Genomic DNA, 12,437 nt, shown 5'->3' on the forward strand with positions numbered 1-12,437 from the left:
TTTGTGGATATATTCATACTTAATTGTTATAAAATGTTTCGTCAAGAACATAAACAAACGTTACTGCATATGCACTTTTGTAACCCCAACTTAATTTCTGGTACACTTTCACAAACAATAGAGTGCCTGTAGAATATTTCTGATAACAATAACAAGAAACCGAGAAGAACCGTTATTTAGCTTAATTTGGATCTCAATTTATTTACATTTAGACTCCAACACCAAGCTCAAGGGCTAGATACTGTATCAGTGTAGCATAGTGTTTGTTTAAATGTGACCAAACTACGGGACCCATTCAACAAATTGTTTATTTAATAATATGAACATACAACAAATTTCAACAAATTGTTTATTTAATACAATTATTATTCAGTAAAATAATAATACAAATTAATATTAAGATAAATTTAATGAAATATAAATAGTTACATTATTAGACAATAGCCAACCAGTAATCAGAAATTAACTGGGGGTCAGTCACGTGCACGTCGGATGAAACAGTCTGTACACATTGTCTATCTTCCTACTGTATACTGTACATATGATATAGATAGATAGATATAAATAAATAATTTCTGATCAGAATCTGATATCTTTAGTGCATTTTCATGATTTGTTGTTAAATCAATCTGAGAAAATTGTATAATTATAATCGGAGATAATTACAGTGAAATATCATTTCCGTGAAATAGATTTTTGGTCATTCCGCCAACCCAAATATTTATACAGGTATAGTGCTTCTGTTGACAAAGAGACATCACAATGGCCTTTATAGCTTCACATCTTCACAGAGGGCTAAGACTCCTAATGAATTAAATCCTAGAACCGCCCTGGGATGCATATACAGTATATCATAATCAAGTACACAGTGGTGATATTTTGACCTATCTAATAAAATACCATAAGTGACTGACTGTCTCAGCTGGATCTCTATTTAGTCTAGCACTAAGCCCCATCTGAGTCCTCTCTAAATCCTTTACTTCATGCCGAATTTACATACTGTTAATTCCCATGAGCCTTTGGACCTCTAATGCACTTTCCCATAGGATAAGTTAGAGGTCTGCCATGTCTGATTTATTGGGTTGTTGAGTGTCTGTTTACCATTATCTGATGCATTTTAACATCACACACTGGCACAGGCACATCTGGATCCCGATATGAACAGATGGGTCCAAGCTGCGTGTTTGTGTGTTTTTCTTATGTAGTAATGTTTTGTTAAATCATACAATATATAATTTTTTTATTCCACCTGATCAAAAACATGACTTTAACAACTAATTTGTTAATACATTTTAATACGGAAACTCTAGTCAAACTCAACCAGCATACAGACAGTACAACACAGTAAACAGAATGAAAAGAATAATAAATTATAGATAATAATAAATTATATGAGGCATATGCAGTTTTTTTAAGTATTAGTCATAAGCATGAAAAACATTCTTTGTGTATCTTGAAACAAGTAATGATGCTTTTTTGATGTTTTACAGCATCAAACCTAATGGTCATAGCGACCGTAACACAAACTTCAAATTCTTTAAAGACCTTTGACAAAATTGTTTACTTAAATATGAAGTTATCATAATTTACTCTCATTTAAAAGTAGTCTGAGTAATAAGCTCTATTTTAAAGACAAGGGTGTGTTTTTTTGCATTCTTTAATGTCTTTTATGCATACGGATACATTTAATGCTTGTTTATTATAGCATGTGTAATACTCTTAAGACGTAGTGGCAAATGAAAAACCCAAAGCATATACGTTCAGCTTAAGTCCTCTGAATCCATGTGCCAGCTGAAGGATCTTGGGATCTGACTTTATTAAAAAGCACCATGTGTGTACCCTGGATGTGTATGTTTATTATAGAGGTGAGTGAAATTATGACGTGACAGTTAAAGCATACATCAGTGTCATCTATGTCCTATATGTAGAGTATAATTGGTCCCCATTGACTTCTATTACATGGACACAATACCAATGCAAGTCAATGGGGACCAACGATTTTCCGTTACCAACATTTTTCAAAATATCTTTTGTGTTCTCAGGAAGAACGAAAGTCATACAGGTTTGAAGTAACAAGAGTGACAGAATTTTCATTTTGAAGGTGAACTGTTCTTTTAACAGACAAAGTCAGTTCAGCAGAAAATGTTAGTAAACTAACATGACTGGCATAGTTGACATAACATTGCTTTGTGTCTAGATCATACTAAAATTAACTGGCTTTTTAATGGTAATCTTTTCCACCGATTTAGGTCTCAAATTCCATTCACATTTGCATACACAGAACCATAGTGCGTAAAAAGACATTGTGCCAGGTTTTGCTTCAATGATCCAGAATTCAATTACACATGAATTATCTGCCAAGAACATTAAACAGGACAAAACATTTAATCTATTGCAAATTACTACACCAAATTAGTCAAAGAGGACTTATTCGAAATAGGTTATAAAAATAGCCGGGTCCAATACAAACAAATGTGTCATGATACTCGAGGTGAGACATGGCGTGGGAACCCAAGTGCAGGCAGACACAGACGGTATAGATGGTAACAAGGACGTTTATTAACAAATAAACACTAAACAAGACAGGCAAAACAAAAACCCACGAGGGGGAAAACAGGACTGGATAATATAAACTTTAACAACAAACAAGAACACTGACTAACTAGACTATTACTAACAAAGAGTTAAAACAAACACTAAACTGACACTTACTATAGACGGAGGAAACAGGAACAAGGTAACGGCAGATACAAGGACTTGAACAGGTACAGCATACAGGTACAGCATACAGGTACAGCATACAGGTACAGCATACAGGTACAGCATACAGGTACAGCATACAGCATACAGGTACAGCATACAGCTTACAGGTACAGCATACAGCTTACAGGTACAGCATACAGCTTACAGGTACAGCATACAGCTTACAGGTACAGCATACAGCTTACAGGTACAGCATACAGCTTACAGGTACAGCATACAGCTTACAGGTACAGCATACAGCTTACAGGTACAGCATACAGCTTACAGGTACAGCATACAGCTTACAGGTACAGCATACAGCTTACAGGTACAGCATACAGCTTACAGGTACAGCATACAGCTTACAGGTACAGCATACAGCTTACAGGTACAGCATACAGCTTACAGGTACAGCATACAGCTTACAGGTACAGCATACAGCTTACAGGTACAGCATACAGCTTACAGGTACAGCATACAGCTTACAGGTACAGCATACAGCTTACAAGTACAGCATACAGCTTACAAGTACAGCATACAGCTTACAAGTACAGCATACAGCTTACAAGTACAGCATACAGCTTACAAGTACAGCATACAGCTTACAAGTACAGCATACAGCTTACAAGTACAGCATACAGCTTACAAGTACAGCATACAGCTTACAAGTACAGCATACAGCTTACAAGTACAGCATACAGCTTACAAGTACAGCATACAGCTTACAAGTACAGCATACAGCTTACAAGTACAGCATACAGCTTACAAGTACAGCATACAGCTTACAAGTACAGCATACAGCTTACAAGTACAGCATACAGCTTACAAGTACAGCATACAGCTTACAAGTACAGCATACAGCTTACAAGTACAGCATACAGCTTACAAGTACAGCATACAGCTTACAAGTACAGCATACAGCTTACAAGTACAGCATACAGCTTACAAGTACAGCATACAGCTTACAAGTACAGCATACAGCTTACAAGTACAGCATACAGCTTACAAGTACAGCATACAGCTTACAAGTACAGCATACAGCTTACAAGTACAGCATACAGCTTACAAGTACAGCATACAGCTTACAAGTACAGCATACAGCTTACAAGTACAGCATACAGCTTACAAGTACAGCATACAGCTTACAAGTACAGCAAACAATGCACGAGCAACGGACAATGAAACATGAGGACTCTTTATAGGGGAGACAGACACAGGATCATAACGAGAAACAGGTGCTGGGGATTAGCACTAAGGAGAGGCTGACGAGGAACGTGATGCAGGGAACAATGACGAGACACGAGAAAGAACTATGTCTTTCTCACAAAAAACCATCAGGCAATGCCATGGCTCCACTTGAGACAGGAATAAAACATGACATGGTAGTGGAACCATAACACAAATGTATCTACTGTATTCAGAGACTGATGCTTGTACAAATGTACATACTGTACATGTTATGTCCACGGTTAGTGTGTTGTGGAATAAGTAATTTCCATTTATGTTTTCTATTTTCCCTTCATTCACCATGGTTCAAACACCATAAGGCTTGATCCATTTTGCAAGGCAAGAAACTTAACCTAAATTTGTTCCAGAGGGGCTCTGCTTGTTGTAAATGTTCTGTACTTACTTTGGATAAAAGCGTCAGCTAAATTAGTAATTGATACAAGTTATTTACACTCTTTGGGAGAATAATGATCTTGAGCTCAGAGGTTTACACATTTACCACTAGATGTCTTCGACCCTGACAATCTAAAAATGAAATTCCCCAGGCTACTGCTTTGTCCATTGGCCTGCTTTCAAGGAAAATAAAGTACAGTTTATGTCCTTTAGGAGATTTGTAAGACATTTTAAGAAAAGAAAACACCTTAGATTGAACGGCACCCATAAGAGAAGAGAGATGGACAGAAGAGATAGAGAGAGAGAGAGAGAGAGAGAGAGAGAGAGAGAGAGCGAGAGAGAGAGAAAGAGAGAGATAGAAGGTACTGATGTGAGAAGAGAATTACACCCAACATCAAGCTGCTTATCCACAGGATCATCAACCTCTAATGATGGCAATGTCTGTCTTCTGAAAAGAGATACCTACCAGAGTTAAAGATCATGTGAGTGAAATAATGGAAACTTAAAAAGAGCTAGTGAAGGAAATTAGAAGCTGCAAAGAATATGGAATGAATTGCATTTCATATAAGTGCAATTATGGTGGCTTAGTGGTTAGCACGTTCGCCTCACACCTCCAGGGTTGGGGGTTCGATTCCTGCTTCCGACTTGTGTGTGTGGAGTTTGCATGTTCTCCCCGTGCCTCGGGGGTTTCCTCCGGGTACTCCGGTTTCCTCCCCTGGTCCAAAGACATGCAAGGTAGATTGATTGGCATCTCTGGAAAAAATTGTCCGTAGGGTGTGAGTGCGTGAGTGAATGAGTGAGTGTGTGTGCCCTGCGATGGGTTGGCACTCCATCCAGGGTGTATCCTGCCTTGATGCCCGATGACTCCTGAGATAGGCGCAGGCTCCCCGTGACCCGAGGTAGTTCGGATAAGCGGTAGAAAATGGAATGGAATGGAATAAGTGCAATTAGATAACATCTGTTTTTCAGACTTGACAAAATAATTTTAAAATGCTTAACATACTGTATGTCAAATTATAGAGAAACTACTGTAGGTTAGATCCATCCATCTACCTGCAGGGACAAAAAAGTCACTCCATCTGTGACATTGAGAAGTTCATATGGTTAGATTTTCGGGAATGCGCATTCTAATATACTTTATATCTTCAATGCTTGCCCTGGTCACTTTGAAAAAAAATATTGTAAAAATATTCAATATGACAGTATTTATATCTTTGAGGAACTTTGAAGAGATCTCTACAGAAACAGAATAAGTGCAAGAGACAAACAGCAAGTGGGTTCAGGACCTTCGAAGTGTGTTTTCCTGGTGTGGACTAGACACATCATTTTACGAATTAAAAAATATAAATCAAATCAGCCGAAAAAATCTGAATTATTTATTGGGTTTGGGTATCACCTACCATCTCATGACACCACACATCACAGTACATGCGGCACAATCCAAAACATTTAGCATCGCACAGTAAAATAGAATTTTAAGGTGACACAGATTAGAGGGAGACCTATTTAGATGACTAGAAAAGCATTTAAAGGCTGAGACTCCATTAAATGCCTCAGTTTTGGAAGTGTTTTATTATCTTTATATATTTTAAGTATTCCGTTTTTGTATAACAAAAGTTGAACGGTAAAATGTGCAAGCTTTTGCTTAGTGTTTGGCATGCCTCCTTTTGCTTCAATGAGGATCCGTTTTATTACTTGAACGTGCCAAAGATCTTATGTGCTTTATTAAAAGCAAGAAAATGTACAAAGAATTTCAATGAAACCTTTTCATGTTTCTAGCAGGAAGTCTTCATACTTGGGAAATGAATGGGAGACTACCACAAATATAGTTTTTGCATTCTCATTGCTAAAAAAGCAAATGAAAAACTCAACGATAGTCTTTTCATTATTTTCAACTAAATAACAAAAATATAGCGAGAGTCTGATAACGGTAGTCAAAGATTGAATGATGTCAAACTTCAGAGACGCTGTATTAGAAACAAATTCGCATAGGGTTAACCTTTTTTTAATTTGTTGCAAAGGTAATATAATACAGAGCATAGTGTTATAAAAGTACATTCATCTTTTTAAATTGAAAATATTAAGGATTTACGAGGATTTACGATGCTATAGACCGTTGAACGTGTCATGCATGCTTGTGAAATAGGTCCATTATCATGTTTGATTTGTGACCAGGGGCCTCATTTAGAAAATGCTGCGTCAAAATCATCTTTAATTTGATTTTACGATCAGTTCTTAAAGTGCCTACCTCTGATTCATAGAACGAACGTACGCACAGATAATGCGTGTATGCCTCTCTATCAAATGTAAAATCTATAAATCGCAAATGATCGTGAAATTGCTTGCAGCTTAAAGTGTCCCTAACACACAGAGTTTCTGCCAATGATATATTAATCTTGAGTACCTATAGAGTAGTATTGCATACATTGTATCTTCGAAGAGTATTTAGTTTGATCACACTTATAAAAGATAGACACAGCTGTACGATTACTTCTGAATTCAGGGGGGGGGGGAGGGTAGGCTGAACTAATGCACATTGTCAACAACACACAGACATCAGATTCACTCACTGCATACGGTTCATGTCCGGCATCTCTTAGCGGTGGGACGGCTTCATATATCAGTTTCAAATGATCTCCAAATCCAGCGTTATATCCACCGTTTATATAACATTCATCACACAGATGCAGTTAACAAACAAACACCTGAACTTCACGAATATATGCTCTCTCTCTCCTGCACACAAATGAAAATGACGTCTGCGTATACTCCTCCTCCTGGGGCATGCTTTTCCGGAAGAACTGTCCAATAAGGGAAAAATTTAAGAAAGACTAAGAAAAATTGTTACAAAACAGGTTTATATGTTCAAAAAAACTTTCCTTAACCTGTACGATCGCTGGGGGAGTGTATTGAGCACTGAAATACTTTGTAATACACCCAACTCGTTTTTTGACAAGTTGACCATGTTAAGCATGAGAAGACAGCACGTTCAACATTGTAAAGAAGTCAGAATGCATAACACATCATTGCAGCACCCCTTTAACAGTTTCTGATCTCCACGTCAAAGACCGTTTTATGTTCCATGTGCTGACGGATGCAGTGAATGCATTATTTACACAGACCCCAGAGGTGGCTTTTCACACTGTCTTTACCCTCTCTTTACATGATAAAGTGTGTACTGATTATAAAACTTTCACTAGAACCCATATATGTATTCTTTGTTATGCACATCAGTTGTGATATTTAGCAAGAATGCATGTGCCTCATAAATATTTGCTTCATAGTTGAGAGCTATATGATAAATTCTGCAGTAGATTCTTGAGGCACATTGTGAGTTTCCGGCCTGGCCAGCTCCAGAACGCTCCACGAATCTCTGCCGAATCGAAATGATCATCAGTCACCGAGTTATTCACAAATCCTAGCTGAGTTTACTCCCAGTATAAATCTTTAGTCATCAGTTTCAAAGTTGCACTTTTCTTTGTTTACTTAGAACTGTGTCAAAAATGACTGATAACATTTCCTACTCTGTTGATCTAGTTTGGATTTGTAAACCGTTCATTTCCATCACATTAATAACACCACCACAGCCCTCTATCATAATTTAGTTTTAATTACACATTTGTCATGGATAATTAGAATAGCAATTGAATATGTGTATAAACGACAGAATATCTGTTTTATGTCATTTGTCTGAAGGAGTAATTGGCCCCTGCTTCATAAATATACATTATGCAAATTTCATTTTTTCACTGGTTGTCAGAACATGGGAATCTTTATTACAGCCACTTTCGGTTTGAGGAAGGAATGTAAAGAGCTTTAAATCTACATCATCCTGGTTCTGTTTTAGTGAAATACCAGATCATGCACATCATGAAATATTGCATAAGGTATTGTATCACTCAGACAATTACAATGGCGCATTTGGCAGAAGGCAGTCGCTTTACCATCATACCATCATATTAGGACGAGACACGCAGAACTTATTGGGAACATGCTGACTTTGATATCTGACGCCAAGGATGAGTCAAGAGAGGATAAACCTCCTAAAATGAGTCAGGATGCATTTAGCTGTAAAATGATGTTCAATGATGGATATACTTTAGTAGGGCGCAATAAACCGGACACAATTGTTTTAATTGAGCAGATCCTACAGCACACATTTATACATTTGGCAGATGCCTTAATCCAAAGGGACTTGAATGAATTCTGGATGTATGTATTAGTTGTCTGTCACCTGCGTAGATGTTATTCAGTCATTCATGCTATAACAATACGTTATAAAGCAAATTTCTTAGAGTCCCATTAACTTCATGCTATCTCAGTGAGGCAAGAGGATATAAATACTGCTTTTTTTAGATAGACAATAAACCACCTGCTACCCATGTCAACACTAACATAAATGACGACCATTAATTCCACAATAAAAGAGCATTCAATCGTTTAAATCAATACTGAAACTGATAACCTTAGAGACACAATATGTCATTTTTACCGCTAGGGGTCACAAACAATAAAAACGGCTTAGTTTGTGGACGCTATGAAAGAGCGTTAAATGATGGCAATTGGTTGCCATCTGGTGTGATCGAGTGCATGCCTCGCTGCTCATATCAATCGCAGTACAGAATGACATCAAAGTATCGCGAGAGCAACTCAACAGTAATGCTTTTAAATCTCTCTCGCGACACTGTGATGTTATTCGCAAACACTTTGTTGTTACTCATCTGTGCAGTTATATTACATTGTAACATAGACATTATGCCATTACCAACTGTATTCTTTTATTCAACTATTTGAATGTGCATTTTGAGATATTTTTATGAAAAAACCCTGGATGGACATGGAAAGATGTGCATTTTTTTATAGTTCACCCCAATAAATATTCTTTCATCTATTAGTCTCACACGTGTCATTTCAAACCTGTATGACTTTCATTCTTCCGCAAAACACAAAAGAAGATGTTTTGCAAAATCGTACATAAAGTGCCTTTCGAGCAGATATAAAAACGATTCTGTCCATCTAGTGGCACCAAATGTATTTGCAAAACACGTTTTTTTCGTAAATTTCTCTCCATTGTTTGGATAAAAGGATCTGTAAACTGATGCACCTACTTCATTGACATGTTGTGTGGTATTTCAAAAAGCCATCATTTACGTCAGATAAACAGTAGGTTAAATTTTGCACAAAACTGGCACAGAAGCTATAAACAAACATAAAACATTTCTAACTCATGAGGGTTGATATGCTTAAGTTGCCCAAGAACATGCAAAGAGTACAGAAATGTATAAAGTCAACAGAAAACCAGATTTGTTCACACATTGCACGCTTCTCAACACTGTCTCTTTCAAATCTGGATTAATAATACTTATAACAAATTATCTATGACAGACATGTACTGTATGTTTTTCAAGAACATACATTAGACTGTGACAGGTCATTTGTGTGAAATAGTGATAATTTGCAGACTAGCTCTTTAGCTAATTGCATGGTGTCACAATAATAATTTAATAATTTAAGTGTCATAATGCTCCCCGTGACCCGAGGTAGTTCGGATAAGCGGTAGAAAATGGAATGGAATGGAAAGTGTCATAATGTGAGAAACAGCTGAGACAAACTTTACAGCATGCAATATGTCATTTGATATTTCTGATAACAGGTGACAACTGACAACAATAGAAGTCACAGTGTGTTACTACTGCAAATGTGTGTATATAAATAATCTCTGTCACTGAATTAAGTGCAAAAATTTGAGATGCAATCATTTATTTTATTTTATTATTTCTTACAGGTTAAAATGTATATTTCAGTCATGTCACTTAACAGTAATAAATACAGTATAAAAACAAAGTCTGTTTATAAAGTCATGCCGAAGTCATCCAATATTTGGAACGTCTCTGGGCAGCCAAGTCAACACTCTCCTTGAATGGTGGAAGGCAGATATTTCTTAAGTAACTCCAAACATCACAATTAAATAGCATATTACCGATCGACTTCATGGACTGTACCATAACTTGGTAAGCCAAATTTGAATTAAAAATCACCATTTTGGAAGTCGCTTCAGTTACTGTGCAGGCACACAGGCTGTCAGGTGCCTCACAAAGAGTCCCGCCCCCGAGAATCGTTAGCCTTTAATGATTGGCGATTGGATCTTTTTACTGGAAGGCGGGGCTTTCTTTACTAGAGTGGCCCTATTGAGTGTTGCATTCCTCCACATTCATTGTAACGGCAGTGGCGCATTTTGTTATTATATTAACCTTGATAAAAGTAGCTTTCTGCCAGCAGCTATCACTCAGTTAAATAAGATTTTTGGAATTTTTATTTACAAATGTAATTTTTTACTTTTTTTACATTATTTATTGTTTTTTGTCCAGGCAGTTTTTAGTGACTTTGGATGTTTTTTTAGCACGTTAATCATATTATATTGTTAAAGGTATTTGGTCATTGTATTATGTGAAAAATGTGAGTTCTCATAACACTACAAAACAACCGTACAACCTGAACAGTACAGACGTACACTAATGCATTGGATTTCATTAAAAATTGAAAAGAGGTCTGTGTGCACAATCTATAAACACACATAACAGTTTGTGTCAGCTATAAGCATTGTTCTGCTATAAGAAATAAAAAAAATATATATTTGAGCTTTCTGATCAAATACATGTTTTTCTGGCATATAAGTACACAGTACTATCTCTTTGGAGACATCCATTATATTATATTATATATTTTATTATATTATATATTTTATTCTAGCTGTCTTTGCAGTGACTGAATTTTTCCTCAGTAACAGTATTAGTGCTTAACTCACAAATGACATTAAATGATATTTATGTACAATTACTAATGAGGAGGAATAACACACCTGATAAAAGGTCAGGACATTTGTATAATTACTAAAACCACATTTCATACCTCCTAAATAAATTTTAAATGTCACACAGGATTAATGACATTTGATCATTTAATCTGTGCAGAAGTTTTACCTGAATATAGTTTTAATCAAATCCCCGATGTGTTTCGGCATGTGTTACTCATTATAAAGGTTTTTTTAAATACAACTGCCGGACTGTTTCATGACAAACACAATGTTAATTGAATTTGACATTTTAATCAAAGAAAAATTATCCTTGTTGGACCCAGAAGGGCAAAGGCATAGATATTTCATAGGATAAAAAAAAATTATGAATTGTATGACAACGCATTTAAATCATTAATCTCTTGCAGATCTGTAACGTTTTTGATAAAAAAATGAAATCAGTTATTGAGCAGCCACATACTGTAAAAAGCTGCATTCAAAATAATTTCCTTACCTCGATTCCTAATGGTTATCTTACTATAATGATTTATAAATTGAGCTATGGGAAACATTTGGTGTTAGACCCATGTTAAGATAGGTAACCTGCAATTTTTTGTTTTAAACACAAATGGTGAAATATAGGCAAAAGTCACAGATTGCAGCTTTAACAATTTAGGAACTATTCCAATGATGCAAATGGAAAAAAAATATTTGTTTCCTGCATTTGTCTCCGCAGTGCTGATGAAAGATTTGATGCCACCTTCCATACAAACGTCCTGGTTAATGCATCAGGTGCATGCCAGTACATACCGCCAGGTGAGGATGATACCCCTATAACACATCACAAATGACACCTTGTTTTGAAAATACATCTTTTGGACCATCTGTGCATTCACTAACATGATTCAATATTCATACACCGCATGTAGAATATTGCCATGAGTGAATTTATCAATATTACTAAAATAGATTTGTTTGTTTGTGCCCATGCAGGTATCCTAAAGAGCACATGTTATATAGATGTACGTTGGTTTCCATTCGATATACAAAAATGTGACCTCAAGTTCGGTTCCTGGACTTATAATGGATGGCTGCTGGATCTACAGATGCAAGCGGTGGACATATCATCATACATCCCCAATGGAGAGTGGGATTTAGTGGGTAAGAGACCATGTCGGAGTACAAATCATTCACGACAACACTGGATTTTATACAATGTGTAATATTTGGATTAGGAATCCAGACCATTGGTTTGTGTGACATACAGTCTAAAGTCTAAACC

General features: G+C 36.3%; 1 protein-coding gene across 1 annotated transcript in view; it reads left to right on the forward strand.

Moving 5' to 3' along the window:
- chrna8 (cholinergic receptor, nicotinic, alpha 8) overlaps positions 1–12,437 on the forward strand; it is a 69,790-nt gene that overhangs the window by 49,854 nt on the left and 7,499 nt on the right. Inside the window, exons 5-6 of the mRNA XM_056763578.1 lie at positions 11,892–11,971; positions 12,149–12,316. Coding sequence (XP_056619556.1) covers positions 11,892–11,971; positions 12,149–12,316 — 248 coding nt within the window. The remainder of the gene's footprint in view (positions 1–11,891; positions 11,972–12,148; positions 12,317–12,437) is intronic.

The sequence above is a fragment of the Triplophysa dalaica genome, chromosome 2, assembly GCF_015846415.1.
Source record: "Triplophysa dalaica isolate WHDGS20190420 chromosome 2, ASM1584641v1, whole genome shotgun sequence".
Lineage (NCBI taxonomy): Eukaryota > Metazoa > Chordata > Actinopteri > Cypriniformes > Nemacheilidae > Triplophysa > Triplophysa dalaica.